Source organism: Heloderma suspectum, chromosome 2 (genome assembly GCF_057233095.1).
Source record: "Heloderma suspectum isolate Gila_16-S chromosome 2, 16-S_ref, whole genome shotgun sequence".
Taxonomy (NCBI): Eukaryota; Metazoa; Chordata; class Lepidosauria; order Squamata; family Helodermatidae; genus Heloderma; species Heloderma suspectum.
The window spans coordinates 373,505,489-373,524,046 of record NC_139459.1 but is presented as its reverse complement, the minus strand read 5'-3'; the positions used below and the strand labels follow the sequence as shown (position 1 = coordinate 373,524,046).

General features: G+C 48.3%; 2 protein-coding genes and 1 pseudogene across 3 annotated transcripts in view; all 3 read right to left on the bottom strand.

The window, feature by feature from the left end:
* LOC146356147 (uncharacterized) overlaps positions 1–18,558 on the bottom strand; it is a 50,391-nt gene that overhangs the window by 17,057 nt on the left and 14,776 nt on the right. Inside the window, exon 7 of the mRNA XM_084830025.1 lies at positions 38–1,563. Coding sequence (XP_084686151.1) covers positions 38–1,563 — 1,526 coding nt within the window. The remainder of the gene's footprint in view (positions 1–37; positions 1,564–18,558) is intronic.
* Positions 5,418–18,000, bottom strand: LOC146356148 (zinc finger protein 559-like). Of its 2 annotated transcripts, XM_084831860.1 has the most exons (4): positions 17,883–17,989; positions 17,439–17,504; positions 6,503–6,619; positions 5,419–5,909 (listed from the first exon to the last, which is right to left on the bottom strand). In XM_084831860.1, exons 2-4 carry the CDS (start codon positions 17,484–17,486, stop codon positions 5,700–5,702), a joined length of 375 nt encoding a protein of 124 aa, XP_084687986.1. In that variant the 5' UTR covers positions 17,487–17,504; positions 17,883–17,989; the 3' UTR covers positions 5,419–5,699. The 2 variants fall into 2 exon arrangements, with proteins under 2 accessions (XP_084687987.1, XP_084687986.1); XM_084831861.1 differs by lacking the exon at positions 17,439–17,504 and having other exon boundaries at positions 5,418–5,909; positions 17,883–18,000.
* LOC146356149 (zinc finger protein 24-like) lies at positions 11,150–11,951 on the bottom strand (annotated as a pseudogene).

Genomic DNA, 18,558 nt, shown 5'->3' with positions numbered 1-18,558 from the left:
TTCCCCATATGAGTTATCTGACGTGTAGTGAGATTTCTCTTCTCAGTAAAGCTCTTCCCACACGCCAAGCATTTATATGGTTTCTCCCCTGTGTGGATTCTTTGATGGCAAGTGAGACTTGTGCTCACACTAAAACTCTTTTCACAGGTCAGGCATTTATATGGTTTCTCTCCTGTGTGAATTCGTTGATGGGTAGAAAGGTATGATCTCTGACGGAAACTCTTTCCACATTCTAAGCATTTATATGGTTTCTCTCCTGTATGAATTCGTTGATGGGAGGTAAGGTATTTGTTAGTAGTGAAGCTCTTTTCACACTGCAAACATTTATATGGTTTCTCCCCCGTGTAGGTTCTTTGATGGGAAGTGAGGTCTGCACTCAAACGGAAGCTCTTTCCACACTCTAAGCATTTGTACAGTTTCTCCCCTGTGTGAATTTGTTGATGTGAAGCTAGGGATTTGCTACTACTTAAGCTCTTTCCACACTCCAGGCATTTATATGGTTTCTCCCCTGTGTGGATATTTTGATGTGAAATAAGGCTGGTGCTCAAAGAGAAGCTCTTTCCGCATTCCAAGCATTTAAATGGTTTCTCCCCTGTGTGGGTTCTTTGATGGAAATTGAGATATTTGCTAGTACTGAAGTTCTTTCCACACTCCAGGCATGTATATGATTTATCCGCTGTATGGATTTGTTTATGTGAAGTGAGATTTGTGCTATGACTAAACCTCTTTCCACACTCCAAGCATTTAAATGGTTTCTCCCCTGTGTGGATTCTTTGATGGCAAGTAAGGTATTTGCTAGTTGTGAAGCTTTTTCCACACTCAAAGCATGTATATAGTTTCTCTCCTGTGTGGGTAGATCGATGTGAAGCAAGACTGGTGCTTTTACTGAAACTCTTTCCACATTCCAAGCATTTATATGGTTTTTCTCCAGTGTGAATTCTTAGATGTGAACTGAGGTATGTTCTCACACTAAAGCTCTTCCCGCACTCCAGACATTTATATGGTTTCTCCCCCGTGTGGGTTCTTTGATGTAAGGCAAGGCTTGCGCTCACACAGAAGCTCTTTCCACACTCTAAACATTCAAATAGTTTTTCCCCAGTGTGAATTCTTTCATGATAAGTGAGGTATTTCCTAGTAGTGAAATTCTTTCCACACTCCAGGCATTTGTATGGTTTCTCTCCTGTGTGATGTTGCTGATGGGAAGTGAGGCTTGCATTATGACTAAATCTCTTTCCACACTCCATACACTGAAATGGTTTCTCCCCTGTGTGTGTTCGTTGATGTGTAGTGAGGTTTCTCTTCAATGTAAAGCTTTTGCCACACTCCAAGCATTGATATGGTTTCTCCTCTGTGTGAGTCCGTTGATGAGAAGTGAGATTCATGTTCTGACTGAAGCTCTTTCCACACTCCAAGCACTGATACAATTTCTCCCCTGTGTGAATACTTCGGTGGAAACTAAGATGTGTGCTTTGACTGAAGCCCTTTCCACACTCCAAACATTTATAGGGTTTCTCCCCTGTGTGACTTCTCTTATGAAAATAAAAGGTTGATTTACAACGGAAGCTTTTGCCACACACAGAGCACTTCCTCCTTTCTTCTCCTTCATCTATTTTTTCTCGGACTGGGATTTCCCAGATGTCCCCATGCTGAGAAGCGGAGGATCCATTCCTCTTCTTCTGTTTTACCTCAGTTTCTCTTCTCTGCTGTTCCACCTGTGTACCTCTGGCTGTTTCCAACAACACCCTCCATGGTTCTTCTTCCTTCTCATTCTCCCACCCATCGCCTCCTGGTAAGAAGAAAGATAATTGGTAAATGCCCATGTGAAGGAAAGGGAACCTGAAATCAAAGAACTGACACAATTTACTGCTGTTGTGACAAAACAGAAAAGAAGGAAAGGAGAGGAATTTGCTTTGTTTTAAGCAGACTGTGTTGCCTGGCATTAAGTAAGAAGCGGTGTTGTATAAGAAAAAAGCACAAAGGCTTCGTTCAGAGAAGGGAAGCCTTGCCAAATCAGGAGGACAGAGAGGAACACAAAGTTTGGCAAAAGAAATGCATGCAGGCAATAAGGGATACAAAAAACCTTCCCAGACATTTTCAAGGTGGGGGCTGGGGAAAGGAATGCCACACTGATTCTTCTTCAGCAAGACTTGCCCTACTACCTGCTTGCTAATTTTATCTTTAATTATGCTTTCCAACAATTTTACCTGCAACAGATGTTAAGATAAGTGGGCCATACTTTCCTCAACCCCCCTAGATTCCTTTTTTTTTTTTTTTTAAGTTGGTGCTGTTCTGGCCGCTTTCCGGTCGTTGGATACATAAGCTGATCTTAGGGAGAAGTTACACATTTTTGTTAGAAAATCCGCAAGTTCATATCTGACCTCTTTGTTAAATTCTAATCTGTCAATAAGGCCTAGAACAGGAGCACAGAACTTCAGTCCTGTTCCGGCCCCCTGGGGTCCTCCAGAAGGCCACGCTCCCTTTCCCCCTGAGTATTTGGTCGTTCCCCGTCTAAAGGCTTGAAATGCCCCTCCAAGGCTCAGTACTGCTGGTAGGAGCTTTAAGCTAAAAGATGCTGGTATTTTTGGCCCCACCTGTAGTGAGTTTGTTGGAGAGCAACAAACTCACCAACTCGCCACCAAAGGTGGACTTCACAGCATTCCTAAATGCCGGTGGGTAGCCACAAGCAGACCTGTGTCGTTTAATACAGCAGGCCTGTTCAGATGCCATGCTAAGCCATGGTGGTTGGGGATTTTCCGGTAACCACGGTGTCTTAGTGTCTTGTGTTGTGGGAGAAAACCACGTTCTGCATTGTTACTAAGCCACCCCAGGTAACCACCCCCTGAAAAAGGGTTAAGGGGCCCAGGGGAGGCTTGTCATGTCATCTGTCAGGCTCCATGGTGGTTAAAACACGCTCCGGACGACTTCCAGGCCATGACCATACAGTCTGCCAGCTAGGGCGACCACCACTGCAGGCGACGCTTTAGCTGCCACGGACTTTTTCCATGGTCACACGGCCATTTGGGGTGATGGAACGGCCGCCAGGAGCCCGTTCGGCCTGTGGAGGACGTTGGGATGCGCCCTAACCACTCGGGCAAGTTTGCCCAGTAGCTACGGAGGGGATAGCGGAACCACGTGGCACCATGTGGTTGCCAGTCGTCTGATGGGCCCATGCGTAATGGTTTCGCTAACCTCCCTCCTCCTCCGTAGTTCCCCTAACTACCCTCCTCCCACGCACATGTGAATAGGCCCAGTCAGTAGATTTTAGCAGGCTTTAGCTAACAAAAGTAGGCCCTTGTATAATGAGCCATTTCAAGTAGGCCTCTCTCATACTTTTTAACTGGTATCAAGCGTGGCAAGTGCTACAATACTGGAATGTTGGGAAGGAGGAGGAAGGAGAGTGAAGCCGGATCGGGTGAGGAGGGAGCTGAGTAGGACTGGGAAGGAACTGGCATTGGAGAGGACTGTGGACAGGGAAGTACTGGATGTGGAGAGAATGACGTCGGACAGAATGGCCACGAGGAGCAGGTGGCTTGGGAGGCCTGCAGCTAAAGCACGAGACAGAGATCATCACCTGTCTAAAAGAATAAGATACAGATCTCCAATGCCAAGGAAAGCCAGAAAGTGAACGGTTACAATAGTTAAAGGGTTATTAGAAGTTACAGGGATATTCACGCACTTTCAGGTTTGTGGTTAACATTCCTAAAAATTGTAATTCTCTTAACACTGATAAATATTGCTAATTTTTACCAGTGTCTGCTGGAATTTGTCTAATACCTATCTCAGATGGTCCTATAAAGAACCATCACACAAGCAAGGGCAGTTCCGTATGTCAACAACTGTATGTATGTCTGGTTACCGCCCCCATTTGAGACTGAGAGTGTCTTATCTCGCCCATGAGCTGGGAGGCTCTCGCTTCCCATCCTAGAGTGTTGGGGCCTCTCTCTCTCTCTATGCCAGGAAAGGCAATTAGTTTCCCAGGCTGGGATGCTTTAAACACCTTTTGGGTAAGAGGAGCCCCCTTTCTCCAATATGTGTGTATGTTGGCTCCTGAGGGGAGGGGGAAGAGGCATTGTCTGTCAGCTCATGAGCTGGAGAGAGCAGAGAAGCTTATAAGATCCAATCCGCAGGCTTTGTGCTTTGGTCTCGCTTCAAGGGGGAATACACATTACCAGCTTGGAGAACTTTTAGCCCCAGGAATGGCTTCCCTGTCTGTCTTGGGAACTCAGGTAGACATATCATATTTGTCTCGATATTTGAGGGAGTGCCTCTCCCTGTATATGTCTGCCTGAGGACTGAGATCTGTTGGAGGAGCCCTCCTCTGCACCCCACCAGTGCAAGACATACACTACGGTGGGACATAGGAGAGGGCCTTCTCTGCTGTGGCACCCCAGTTGTGGAATGACCTCCCCTTGGAGGCCTGATTGACGCATACACTGGTTTCATTTCGGCGCCAAGTAAAAACGTGGCTTTTTACCAAAGCCTTTGAGGGCTTAGTGCACTCCCTAAATTAGCACACTGTTATAACCGTTTTATTGTTTCAGATTTTAATTGGTGTTATCTTGTTTAATGGTTTAATATGTTCTTAGTTGTTTTAATTATTTATTGTTTTATACCATTTAAATTGATTGTATCTGTACACTGCCCTGAGATCTTAATGAAATAGGGTGGGATACAAATATATTAAATAAATAAATATCCACTTGTGGCAAGGCTGCCTGTTTTGTCAACTGAGGGGAGGTGTGAGCTTTCTTTGTATATATATATATATATTCAGCATCCATTTCCTATCTACATTGACTGGGACCTGGCAGAATCAGGACCCCAGGTCAAGATACTGCCCCTTTTGCCTTTGGCCCCCCGCCCACCACTGGAATACATCCCCAGGGAGCTTCTCTGAAATGGAATTGTACCATTGGGCTGAAAGAGGTTGTGCAATTCTAGGCCCTAGAACTTTGTCTCTTGTCACCACTACCTGCCTCAGTTCCTCAGATGTCCTGAAAATATCTGGAGGGAGTCTGGCTAGCCTCTGCAGGAAACAGGCTACTGGACTCAATGGACCTTTGACCTGATCCAACAGGGTGCTTCTTATGTTCTGAAGTGTGCATACGAGATTGCTGCCTTGGCACATCCCACTTCCTCCAAAAGGAAAGGAGGAGGCAGCCGCAAACATCTAAGCCTGGTGCCATCTACTGTGGCTTTGACAAAGGTCTGTGAGCTAAGGACTTCCTCAGGAATAGGGATGTATGAGAAATTTGTTTCAGTTCATTTTTTATCAGGATTTTACCCAGTTCGCACCTTCCGGACCGAACACTGACTCAGACGCAATCTTTCTGTACATTTCTGATCTTGCAGTGTGATTTGCAGACCCAAAATAGTGTGTTCGGCAGCATGCGTACTTTTGAAAAATGCGTACTTTTGAAAAGTGCACACAAATACGCTTTAATCAACGGAAGAAGAATGTGTATATTTCAAAGATGCACACAGCTGAAGCGTACATTTTGAAAAATGCGCACAAAAATAGGCAGAGATTTTCATGTGAAAAGAAAAAAACCCCAATGCTGGCAATTGATATGAATTCAAGTCAGAACAAGCTTCGAAATGAAATTTGCATATTTCGTTTTGCTGATTTGCACATCCCTACTCAGGAGAAACCCTAGAAGCTACCCAGTCTGGAAGAGAAGGGCACTGGTTGCTAAAATTTAGCAAACAAAATAAATGCTAATATGCTTTTTAGGCATGTAAACATTGATTTGATCAACCATGAGAATGAAGGAATCCGTACGCAGAGTGGTCACGATCCTAGAATTCTCCTCCATGACTTCCCTGTGCAGGGCCCTTTGGTCCTGACCCAGCAGGGCCCACTCCACCTCAGAGAAGTGCACAGCCACCTCCTCAAAGGTCACCAGATCCTGAAAGAGAAGAAAAACATTTCCCCACACAGATTAGGCAACAGTTCTTTCCTTTCTAAGCATGGTCAGAAAAGGCAGTTGAGGTAATGTGACTGGCTGCTGCCTTGAAGGATTTAAAACAGGGGCGTTGAACCTCTTTCAGCCGGAGGGCTGAATTCGATTTTGGAGCAGTTCTCAGGGGCCACGTTGCAGTGGTGGGCGGGGGGAAAGGCAAAAGGAGTGAGGCCAAAAAATACCAGCATATTTAACTTTAAACTATAACTGCCAGTAACTAAGCTTTAGGAGAGGCATTTTGACTTTTTAGAATATGGAAAAAGGTGCACATACTCTGGGAAACCACCAAATGGTTGGGGCCAGAGGAAAGGGGAGTGGCCATCTGAGGAATTCCAGAGGGCCAGATTTGGCCCACAGGCCTGAGGTTCTGAACCCCTGTTTTCAGTGTTCAAGAGGGGCATTTACAGCCTCTTTGGGCAAGTGTGACCCAAGCAAAGAGAAAGAGACACATCCTTTCAGGCCAAAGGAGATGTGCAGAGGAAAGAGGCATCTTGGTCGCCTGTCCCCTTCTCATCTCCCCACTGCTCATCCCCCCCTACCTGATCCAGTTGCTCATAAGCGGTTTCCATTCCACCACAAGCTGGAGCCGATGCTTCTGACATCCACGTATCTTTCTCTGCCTCAGGGAGATCAGTGGCCACTTCCGCAAACAGGACCTGCTCCAGAAAGACCCATGAGGACCCCAGGAAGCAAAGGGAGAGGGGGATTAGAAAAGGAATAGTGGAGGTTTAAGAGTTCCAGATATTATATATTCCTGGAGGTGCCATAGCTCAGTGTGACAGAGCATGTGCTTTGCATGCATAAGGTCCCGGGTTCGATCCCCAGCTTCTCCAGGTAGGGCAAGGAAAGAATCCTGCCTGAAACCGTGGAGAGCTGCTGCCAGTCAGTGTTGACAATACTGGGCTAGATGGACCAAGGGGCTGACTCAGTATAAGGCAGCTTCCTGTGTTTCTATTTAATTCAGTCTTTTATTCAGAACCATGAGGACTGGAATCTTACTTTATTTTTAGGTGGGAGGACCATAGCTCAGGGGTAGAGCCCCTGCTTTGCAGGCAGAAAGCCACAGGTTCGACCCCTGGCATCTCTAGGGAGGACGAAGGATTCCTGCCTGAAACCCTGCAGAGCCGCTGCCAGTCAGTGTCGAAAATACTGGGCTAGATGGACCAAGGGGCTGACTCCGTTGAAGGCAGCTTCCTATGTTCCTATATACCGCTATGCCGTCAGATTGAAATCAACGGTTCAGTGGTTTAATACAGGGGTGCAGAATCTCTTTCAGCCCGAGGGCCGCATTCCAGTGGTGGGTGGGGCCAAAGACAAGGGGGTGGGACCAAAAGACCAAAAATACCAGCATCTTATGTATGTATGTATGTTGTTGTTGTTCAGTCGTTACGTCGTGTCCGACTCTTTGTGACCCCATGGACCATCGCACGCCAGGCCTCCCTGTCCTCCGCTCTCTCCCGGAGCGTGCTCAAGTCCATATTCATTGCATCGGTGATGCTATCTAGCCATCTCATCCTCTGCCGTCCCCTTATCCTTTTGCCTTCAGTCTTTCCCAGCATCAGGGTCTTTTCCGGGGAGTTTTCTCTTCGCATTAGGGGGCCAAAATATTTGAGCTTCAGCTTCAGTATCTCTCCTTCCAACAAGCACTCAGGGCTGATTTCCTTTAGGATGGACTGATTTGACCTCCTTGTAGTCCAGGGGACTCGTAAGAGTCTTCTCCAGCACCACCGTTCCAGCATCAATTCTTCGGCGCTCAGCCTTCCTTATAGTCCAGCTCTCACAGCCATACGTTACTACTGGGAAAACCATAGCTTTGATTAGACGGACCTTTGTCGGCAAGGTGATGTCTCTGCTTCTTACTATGCTGTCTAGGTGTGCCATAGCTTTCCTCCCAAGGAGCAAGCGTCTTTTAATTTCATGGCTGCAGTCACCGTCTGCGGTGATCTTGGAGCCCAAGAAAATAAAATCTGTCACTGCTTCCATTTCTTCCCCTTCTATATGCCAGGAAGTGATGGGGCCAGATGCCATGATCTTAGTTTTTTTAATGTTGAGTTTCAGACCAGCTTTTGCACTCTCCTCTTTCACCCTCAACAAGAGGCTCTTTAGATCCTCTTCGCTTTCTGCCATTAGGGTGGTATCGTCTGCGTATCTGAGGTTGTTGATAATTCTCCTGGCAAACTTAATTCCGACCTGTGATTCATCCAACCCGGCGTTTCTCATGATGTACTCTGCATATAAGTTAAATAAGCAGGGTGACAATATACAGCCTTGTCGTACTCCCTTCCCAATTTTGAACCAATTGGTTGTTCCATGTCTGGTTCTTACTGTGGCTTCTTGACCCTCGTACAGGTTTCTCAGGAGACAGGTGAGGTGGTCTGGTACTGCCATCTCTTTAAGAATTTGCCATAGTTTGTTGTGATCCACACAATCAAAGGCTTTAGCATAGTCAGTGAAGCAGAAATAGATGTTTTTCTGGATTTCTCTTGCTTTCTCCATGATGCAGCGAATGTTGGTGATTTGATCTCTAGTTCCTCTGCCTCTTCGAAACCCAGCTTGTACTTCCGGTAGTTCTCGGTTCACATACTGCTGAAGCCTAGCTTGTAGGATTTTGAGCATCACCTTGCTGGCATGTGGAATGAGCGCAATTGTACGGTAGTTTGAACACTCTTTGGCATTGCCCTTCTTTGGAACTGGAATGTAAACTGACCTTTTCCAGTCTTGTGGCCATTGTTGAGTGTTCCAAATTTGTTGGCATATTGAGTGCAGCACTTTATCAGCATCATCTTTTAGGATTTTAAATAGCTCAGCTGGAATACTGTCATCTCCGCTAGCTTTGTTGTTACTAATGCTTCCTAAGGCCCACTTGACTTCACTCTCTAGGATGCCAGTGTGGTGTAGTGGCAAGAGTGTTGGACTAGGAGCTGGGAGATCCGGGTTCTAGTCCCCACTCGGCCATGGAAGCTCACTGGGTGACTTGGGCCAGTCACACACTCTCAGCCCAACCCACCTCACAGCGTTGTTGTTGTGAGGATAAAATGGAGGAGGAGGAGGATAATGTAAGCCGCCTTGGGTTCCTTGCAAGAGGGAAAAAGGCGGGGTATAAATGCAATAAATAAATAAATAAATAAATGTCTGGCTCAAGTCCAGTGACCGCACTATCATGGCTATCAGGGACATTCAGATCTTTCCTGTATAGTTCTTCTGTGTATTCTTTCCACCTCTTCTTAATCTCATCTGCTTCTGTTAGGTCCCTGCCTTCTTTGTCCTTTATCATGCCCGTCTTTGCACAAAACATTCCCTTGAGATCTCTGATTTTCTTGAAGAGATCTCTAGTCTTTCCCATTCTGTTGTTTTCCTCCATTTCTTTGCATTGTTCATTTAAGAAGGCCCTCTTGTCTCTCCTTGCTATTCTCTAGAACTCTGCATTCAGTTGCATATATCTTCCCCTTTCTCCCTTGCTTTTCACTTCCTTCTTTCCTCAGCTACTTGTAAAGCCTCATCAGATAGCCACTTTGCTTTCTTGCATTTCTTTTTCTTTGGGATGGATTTAGTTGCTGCCTCCTGAACAATGTTACGGACCTCCGTCCATAGTTCCTCAGGCACTCTGTCTATCAGGTCTAATCCCTTAAATATATTCATCCTCTCCACTGTATATTCATAAGGGATATGATTTAGGTCATACCTGAATGGTTTAGTGGTTTTCCCTAAGTTCTTCAATTTAAGCCGAAATTTTGCGTTAAGAAGATCATGATCTGAGCCACAGTCAGCTCCAGGTCTTGTTTTGACTGTCTGTATAGAGCTTCTCCATCTTTGGCTGCAAAGGACATAATCAATCTGATTTCGATATTGACCATCTGGTGATGTCCATGTGTAGAGTCGCCTCTTGTGCTGTTGGAAAAGAGTGTTTGCTATGATCAGCATGTTCTCTTGGCAAAATTCTATTAGCCTTTGTCCTGCTTCATTTTGTACATCAAGGCCATGCTTGCCTGTTATCCTGGTGATTTCTTGACTTCCTACTTTAGCATTCCAATCCCCTATGATGAAGAGGACATCTTTTTTTGGTGTTAGTTCTAGAAGGTGTTGTAGGTCTTCATAGAACCGATCAACCTCAGCTTCTTCGGCCTCAGCGGTTGGGGCATAGACTTGAATCACTGTGATGTTGAATGGTTTGCCTTGGATTCATACTGAGATCATTCTATCGTTTTTGAGATTGTACCCCAGTACTGCTTTTCCCACCCTTTTGTTGACTATGAGTGCTACTCCATTTCTTCTCAGGGATTCTTGCCCACAGTAGTAGATATGATGGTCACCTGAATTAAATTCGCCCATGCTTGTCCATTTTAGTTCGCTGATTCCCAAGATGCCGATGTTCAATCTTGCCATCTCATGTTTGACCACCTCCAGCTTACCTTGATTCGTTGATCTTACATTCCAGGTTCCTAAACAATATTGTTCTTTACAGCATCGGACTTTCTTTTCACCACCAGACACATCCACAGCTGAGTGTCCTTTCGGCTTTGGCCCAGCCGCTTCACTCTTTCTGGTGCTACTTGGAAACACCCTCTGCTCTTCTCCAATAGTATATTGGACACCTTCCGACCTGAGGGGCTCATCTTCCGGCGTCATCTCTTTTAGCCTTGTGATACGTTCCGTGGGGTTTTCTTGGCAAGAATACTGGAGTGGGTTGCCATTTCCTTCTGCAGTGGACCACATTTTGTCAGAACTCTCTGCCATGACCTGTCCGTCTTGGGTGGCCCTGCCTGGCATAGCTTATGGCTTCCCTGAGTTACGCAAGCCCCTTCGCCACAACAAGGCAGTGATCCATGAAGGGGATGTATGTATGTATGTATTTCATTTCTATACTGCCCAATAGCCGAAGCTCTCTTTTTAGATGAAAGCTCTTACTGGCAGTAACTAATCCCTGGGTAAGGGATTTCAACTTTTTAGAACGGGGGAAAATGGCACAAAAGCCAGGAAAGCACCATACAATTGGTGCTTGGGGGAAAGGGGTGGAGCCTGGAGAAGGGGGCGTTGCCGTCTGAGTAACCCCGGAAGGGTGGGTTGGGATCCTGGGTGGGCCAGACTTGGTTGTGGGTTCCTGGTCAACAGCTGGTCAGCCGCTGTGTGAACAGAATTCTGGACTAGATGGGCCCTTGGTCTGACCCAGCAAGGCTCTTCTTATGGTCTTATGGTCCTCGGACCTGCGGTTCTCCACCCCAGTTTAATGAGTTAGATACTATTTGTTGGCAACTGCCAGGATGAAACGGTCTCACCTGCTGCTCTGTCTGCTTCTTGTCCTCTGCCTGGCTCAAGAGAAAACCTTCTGCCAGGGCCACCGCCTGGGAACTGGTCTCCGGCCCACATTCCCTGACCCAGCTCTCCATCTCCGGGGCAGGACGGCCAGGAACTGCTCCAGGATCACCAGGTCCAGGATCTGAGTCTTGCTGTGCCACTCTGGCTTCAGCCACTGACGGCACAGATCGTGGAGGCGGCTGCAAACCTCTCGGGGGCCCTCAGCCTCCCGGTAACAGAACCGCCTCAAGAGCTGGTGCTGTATGTCAGAGCTCGGGGTGCTATCATCCAGGATCTTCTGCACTGTTCTTTCCCAGGATTCCCCACTGCTCCCAAACTGAATTGTATGAGGGCATTTTCCTAATTCAAGGTCAGCCAAGGCTTGTTCTTCCATCTTCCCTTTGTGCTCCAAGGCAGCCTCCAACGTGGTCGAAGGATCGCTTTCCTCTTTTGGCAGGTTCTTTCTAAAGGCAACGTCTGACAAAGTCCTGCAAAGCCAGCAAGAAGCTCCGTGAATGAGCAACCATTAACACTCTTGAGGCAGGACAATATTTTACAATAATTCTACAACTGCATTCCACGTAGTGACTTTGGGCTGGATCCAGGATCTGCCTTCCGCAAAAGGAAGAGCTCCGCTTGTGGAAGGGCTCGACTCGTGGAAGGCCCTTCTGCCTGCTTTTTGGGGATTCCCCCCATGGCCGGTGTCAAGAGTGGGCATGGTTGGACACCTGCCAAGGGCCCACACCCCAGCAAGGGCCCCCTGTCAAGAGCCCCCTGGACTTCTTCCTCTTCACCATGGCAACCTGCTGTTCACCTGCCTCTCGCTCCGGCCCAGACCACAGTGGCAGTTTGGAGAGGAGCAGTAGATGCTGCAACTGTCTTAATTTTTTTCTTTGTGTGGGAGCCCTGAGGGCAGAAAGTCCTAGTGTTTGCCTCCCAGTGCTGCCTATTATTATCATTACATTTATATCCTGCCTTTTTTCTCTTGAAGGGAACCCAAGGTGGCTTACGTGATCCTCGTCCTCTCCATTTTATCCTCACAACAACCCTGTGAGGTAGGTGAGGCTGAGAGTCATTGACTGGCCCAAAGGCATCCAGTGAGCTGCATGGCTCAGTGAGGACTAGAACCCGGATCTCCAGCCTCCCAGTCCAACACTCTAAGCACTATACCACATGGGCTTTCTTTTTTCTTTGTACTGTTCCCTAACACACACACCCTGCCCTGACCTATTTATCATGCATTGTTAACATGTATATACCCTCTTATTTGCCAAAAAAAAAAAAAATCCATCAAGGCAGTGCACAACAATTAAAACAATAAAGCTGTTGCGTGATTAAAAAAAACCCAAGAACATAAAAAACAGTAAAATAGTACAACAGCTACATAATGGGGGGAGCAATCCTATGGCCGCTAGTCAGAGGCTAGATGGCCATAGGATATCTGGTTTTCCAGGTACCGACCTCGGAGCCCACACACCGAGGTCGGTTCCTGGAGAACCGACCTCCCCCGCTTCCACACTGCCTCACAGGCAGTGCGGAACAGCCCCAACCTCCCCACTCAGAAGAGGAGCATGGAGCGGCCATAATGGGGCGTTATGGGGTGGGGAAGGCAGAAATGCCAGTACGGCACATCCTATGTGTTGTCCGGCAGCCTCCTCCCCCGCTCCACCTCCCCGCGGCTAGAGAGCAGAAATCAGCTGTCTAGCCGCAAATGTGGGGCAGGAGAAGTGCGGAGGGGACGATCCCCTCCGTGCTTCTCCTGCCCTGCATTGGATAGGCGGCCGCCTCCGAGTTTGGAGGCTGCCGCCTATCCCCATACAATGGCACCCTTAGAAGGCTAAACTAAAAAGATGTGTCTTCACACCGTTTCTAAAAGCCAAGAGGGCGGGGGCCAACTGTTGTTTTTGAGGGAGCCGTTTGGGAGCAAGCCAGGAGAAAGCCCTGCTCAAGTGTGCCTGACAACCAGGCCTCTGCGGGTAATGGCGCCCTTAAAAGGGCCTCTCCTGCAGATGTTAATAGCCTGGCAGGTTCATTGTCAAGACAGGCGGTCCCTTAGAGAGCTGGGCCCTAATCCATTAAGGGCCCAATCTTACACATGTTTGGACAGAAGAAAGTCCTACAACACCCAGCATTCCCCAGCATAGCTGGCTGGGGACTGCTGGGTGTTGTAGGACTTTCTTCTATCCAAACATGCATTGGATTGGGCCTTAAGGGCTTAAAGGTTAAAACCAACACCTGGAATTGAGCCAGCAAAGCAGCTGGAAACCAGTGCAGGTCTTTCAGCACAGGTGCAATACGGACTTAGACTGAATCATCCTTTCCTGGGGGACTGGGAAGGTCATTTTGGGCTCACTTCACCCCTCCCTGTCTAAGAATGAACACACCGCTCCGACTGACAATTCCCTGGGACTGCAGGCTCTGGCCCCATCCATCGGCCGGAGAACCAAGGGCCACTGTGGGGCTGCACCTCCTGCCTCACAAGATAGGAAAGGGGGAAACCAACCTGGCCCCACACATCAGCCAGAGAGGGAGCAGCTGCAGACAGCTTGTTTCGCCCTTCCCTGCCAGAACCAACACCTGTAAGAACTTTGAAACTAAAAACTGGAGCCTGTGTTTTGCTTTTTTTCCTCCTCCCTCCCAGTGCCTTTTCCTTTTGTGTCATGTCTTTTAGATTGTAAGCCTGAGGGCTGGGGCTGTGTCATTACTGATGTTTGTAAGCTGCTCTGGGAGCCTTTTTTGTCTGAAGTACGGGGTAAAAAATACGGTAAAAAATTTTGTTGTTGCTCAGTCGTTCAGTCGTGTCTGACTCTTCGTGACCCCATGGACCATAGCACACCAGGCCTTCCTGTCCTGCGCTCTCTCCCGGAGCGTGCTCAAGTTCATATTCATTGCATCCGTGATGCTATCTAGCCATCTCATCCTCTGCCGTCCCCTTCTCCTTTTGCCTTCAGTCTTTCCCAGCATCAGGGTCTCTTCCAGAGAGTTTTCTCTTCGCATTAGGTGGCCAAAATATTTGAGCTTCAGCTTCAGTATCTGTCCTTCCAATAAGCACCCAGGGTTGATTTCCTTTAGGATTTCTTTTAGCCTTGTGATACGTTCCATGGGGTTTTCTTGGCAAGAATACTGGAGTGGGTTGCCATTTCCTTCTCCAGTGGACCACATTTTGTCAGAACTCTCTGCCATGACCTGTCCGTCTTGGGTGGCCCTGCATGGCATAGCTTATGGCTTCACTGAATTACGCAAGCCCCTTCACCACAACAAGGCAGTGATCCATGAAGGGGCAGTAAAAATACATAATAATAAATTAGGTATGCCTGCTCCTCCCGTGGGTTTTCTGCCATTCCAGCTGTTTCGTGGGAATTTGGAGCAAACAGGCCATAATCCTCTTTACAACGGGAAGGTTTGGCCGGTATGGAATCCCGCTAGCCCTGTTAGCCCTTTTCTGTCAAAACCCCAGTATTTTTTTTTTACCACAATCAGCTTATTTATTACATTATATTTGTATAATTGTTGTTCAGTCATTCAGTCGTGTCCGACTCTTCATGACCCCATGGACCATAGCACGCCAGGCTTTCCTGTCCTCCGCTCTCTCCCGGAGTGTGCTCAAGTCCATATTCATTGCATCGGTGATGCTATCTAGCCATCTCATCCTCTGCTGTCCCCTTCTCCTTTTGCCTTCAGTCTTTCCCAGCATCAGGGTCTTTTCCAGGGAGTTTTCTCTTCGCATTAGGTGGCCAAAATATTTGAGCTTCAGCTTCAGTATCTGTCCTTCCAATGAGCAGTCAGGGTTGATTTCCTTTAGGATGGACTGATTTGACCTCCTTGCAGTCCAGGGGACTCGTAAGAGTCTTCTCCAGCACCACAGTTCGAAAGCATCAATTCTTTGGCGCTCAGCCTTCCTTATAGTCCAGCTCTCGCAGCCATACGTTACTACTGGGAAAACCATAGCTTTGATTAGACGGACCTTTGTCGGCAAGCTGATGTCTCTGCTTCTTACTATGCTGTCTATGTGTGCCATAGCTTTCCTCCCAAGGAGCAAGTGTCTTTTAATTTCATGGCTACAGTCACCGTCTGCGGTGATCTTGGAGCCCAAGAAAATAAAATCTGTCACTGCTTCCGTTTCTTCCCCTTCTATATGCCGGGAAGTGATGGGGCCAGATGCCGTGATCTTAGTTTTGTTAATGTTGAGTTTCAGACCAGCTTTTGCACTCTCCACTTTCACCCTCAAGAGGAGGCTCTTTAGATCCTCTTCGCTTTCTGCCATTAGGGTGGTATCGTCTGCGTACCTGAGGTTGTTGATAATTCTCCCGGCAATCTTAATTCCGACCTGTGATTCATCCAACCTGGCGTTTCTCATGATGTACACTGCATATAAATTAAATAAGCAGGGAGACAATATACAGCCTTGTTGTACTCCTTTCCCAATTCTGAACCAATCGGTTGTTCCATGTCCGGTTCTTACTGTTGCTTCTTGACCCTCGTACAGGTTTCTCAGGTGACAGGTAAGGTGGTCTGGTATTCCCATCTCTTTAAGAATTTGCCAGAGTTTGTTGTGATCCACACAATCAAAGGCTTTAGCGTAGTCAATGAAGCAGAAATAGACGTTTTTCTGGAATTCTCTTGCTTTCTCCATGATGCAGCGAATGTTGGCGATTTGATCTCTAGTTCCTCTGCCTCTTCGAAACCCAGCTTGTACTTCCGGTAGTTCTCGGTTCACATACTGCTGAAGCCTAGCTTGTAGGATTTTGAGCATCACCTTGCTGGCATGTGAAATGAGCGCAATTGTATGGTAGTTTGAACACTCTTTGGCATTGCCCTTCTTTGGAATTGGAATGTAACTGACCTTTTCCAGTCTTGTGGCCACTGTTGAGTGTTCCAAATGTGTTGGCATATTGAGTGCAGCACTTCAACAGCATCATCTTTTAGGATCTTAAATAGCTCAGCTGGAATACTGTCATCTCCGCTAGCTTTGTTGTTAATAATGCTTCCTAAGGCCCACTTGACTTCACTCTCTAGGATGTCCAGCTCAAGTTCAGTGACCGCACTATCATGGCTATCAGGGACATTCAGATCTTTCCTGTATAGTTCTTCTGTGTATTCTTGCCACCTCTTCTTAATCTCATCTGCTTCTGTTAGGTCCCTGCCTTCTTTGTCCTTTATCATGCCCGTCTTTGCACAAAACGTTCCCTTGAGATCTCCAATTTTCTTGAAGAGATCTCTAGTCTTTCCCATTCTGTTATTTTCCTCGATTTCTTTGCATTGTTCATTTAAGAAGGCCTTCTTGTCTCTCCTTGCTATTCTCTGGAACTCTGCATTCAGTTGGATATATCTTCCCCTTTCTCCCTTGCTTTTCGCTTCCCTTCTTTCCTCAGCTACTTGTAAAGCCTCATCAGACAGCCACTTTGCTTTCTTGCATTTCTTTTTCTTTGGGATGGATTAGCATATAACAATATGAAGAGTAACTTGGGTTGGATCCAGGATCTGCTGTCCGCGAGAGCAAGGATTCCGCTCATGGAAGGCCCCCTTGCGTGTTTTTTGGGGATCCCCCCTCTCCCTCACACCACAGCTCACCCCCTCCACCAGGGTCTCCTGACTCTCTGGGCCGGTTCATACAATCAAACTGCCCACTGTGGCTTAAGCCACAGGGGGCTGTGTCCATTTTGTGGACGCTCCTTTTGAATATTGAAACCGCTTGTCATGTTGTGCGAACCTGGTGGAGATGGGTTGTTGGCGTGGGTAACAAACCCCCTGCAACCCATGGGCTGTTTTAGGCTTCTGGGTGGTTTGTCAACCACGTCAACCCAGCCCCACCAGGTCCAGACGATACGACAAGCCGTGGTTGCAGCTTCAATATTCAAAAGCTGCATAGCATGGGCCACAACCCACTGCGGTGGTGGGCTGCAGCGATTGTGCAAAACTGGTCTCTGTGTAGCATTTCCAGGGGGCTGGAGGGGCTTCTGTGGGAAAGAGGGGGAGGGGAACCCCATTCCACCGGTGCAGGTGATCCAGTGTAAATCTGGATCCAACCCCCATGTATTGGGGGGTGGAGAGAAAGCCAGTGCCAGCGTGGTGTAGCAGTTAGAATGTTGGACCAGGTCTCGGGAGATCTGGGTTCTAGTTCCCCTTGGCCATGGGGCTGGATGGGTGCCTCTGGGTCAGTCACTGACTCTCCGCCTAACCTACCTCACAGGGTTGTGGTGAGGATAAAATGGAGAGAAGGCAGAAGATCATGGATGCCGCCTGGAGCTCCTTGGTGGAAATACGGAATATAAATATCACAAATAAATAATCTGGAATCACCACCTTGAGATCGATCCTCTCCCAAAGGAGGGCGGGGGAGCAACGGCTCGCTCTTCTCAGCCCCTCCCAAGCCCCCCCCCCCGGCCCTCTTCTCTGCTGTCTCCAGCAGGACACTGGGCCAGGCCTTCCCCCCACTGAGGGGGCTTCTCCTCCCTCCTCCCTTCCCTCTGGTGGGTCCCCCCCCCCCCCCGGCCTCTGCAGCTCTCTGGATCTCCTGCACCCAAATGCAAAGGCGCAACAAGGACAGCAAGCAACGGGGGGGGGGGGGCTCATCAGATCCACCTGGGCGAGGAAGACAAAGGCCAGCCCCCCCCCCCATACACACACCTCAACGGGAGGGGGCTCAGCCCCTTTTTCAAGAGCCAGCTCCGGCCCCCTCGGGCGAATCTCTCCCGGGGCCTCTTTGCGCGCACCAACCCGCAGCTGCGCCCGGACAAGGCAAGATGGGGAGGCGCATTTGCTCTGGAAGAGCCCCCGCGACCCCCAAACGTCCTTCCTCTCTAGGAATCCGCCTCCTTCCTTCCCTTCATTTAACCCTTAGCAAAAAACCAACGCGCGAAAGCTCTCTGGCTTGGGGACCCAAGGCGTCCGTCCCGCCCGGGCAATTCCCCGGGATTAAGCCCCCATCAGGCACAACGGGGCCTGCTTCTCGGTACGCACGCGTAGGATTGCGCCTTCAAAGAAGCAGGATCGCGAGCAGCGCCCTGCCTGGTGTCTGCGGAGGGCTGACGGGCAGTCAGGGGAGGCCGGTGGCTCCGATTTCGGTGGAATCCATTCTGGGTTTCAGTCAGAACCACCCAGAACTCCAAAGGAGCTCTCCAAGGTGCTGAGCCCTATCCCCAAACTCGGTTCAGCACCTTGGATGGCTCCTTTAGCGTTCTGGGTGGTTCTGACTGAAACCCGCAGCCCTCCAGCTGCTTTAGACTTCAACTGCCATCATCCCCAGCTTGCATAGCCTGTGGCCAGGAATCCAGCGAGTTGTCCAAAACGTCTGGAGAGCGCC

Excerpts from the sequence above, each read along its gene's own strand:
- LOC146356148 (XM_084831860.1), bottom strand. The coding sequence starts at position 17,486 with ATGATCTTCTGCCTTCTCTCCATTTTATCCTCACCACAACCCTGTGAG. Across the intron at positions 6,620-17,438 it reads CCTCACCACAACCCTGTGAG|GTCCTGTTTGCGGAAGTGGC; the intron begins GTAGGTTAGGCG and ends TTTCTGGAGCAG. Across the intron at positions 5,910-6,502 it reads CTTATGAGCAACTGGATCAG|GATCTGGTGACCTTTGAGGA; the intron begins GTAGGGGGGGAT and ends CTTCTCTTTCAG.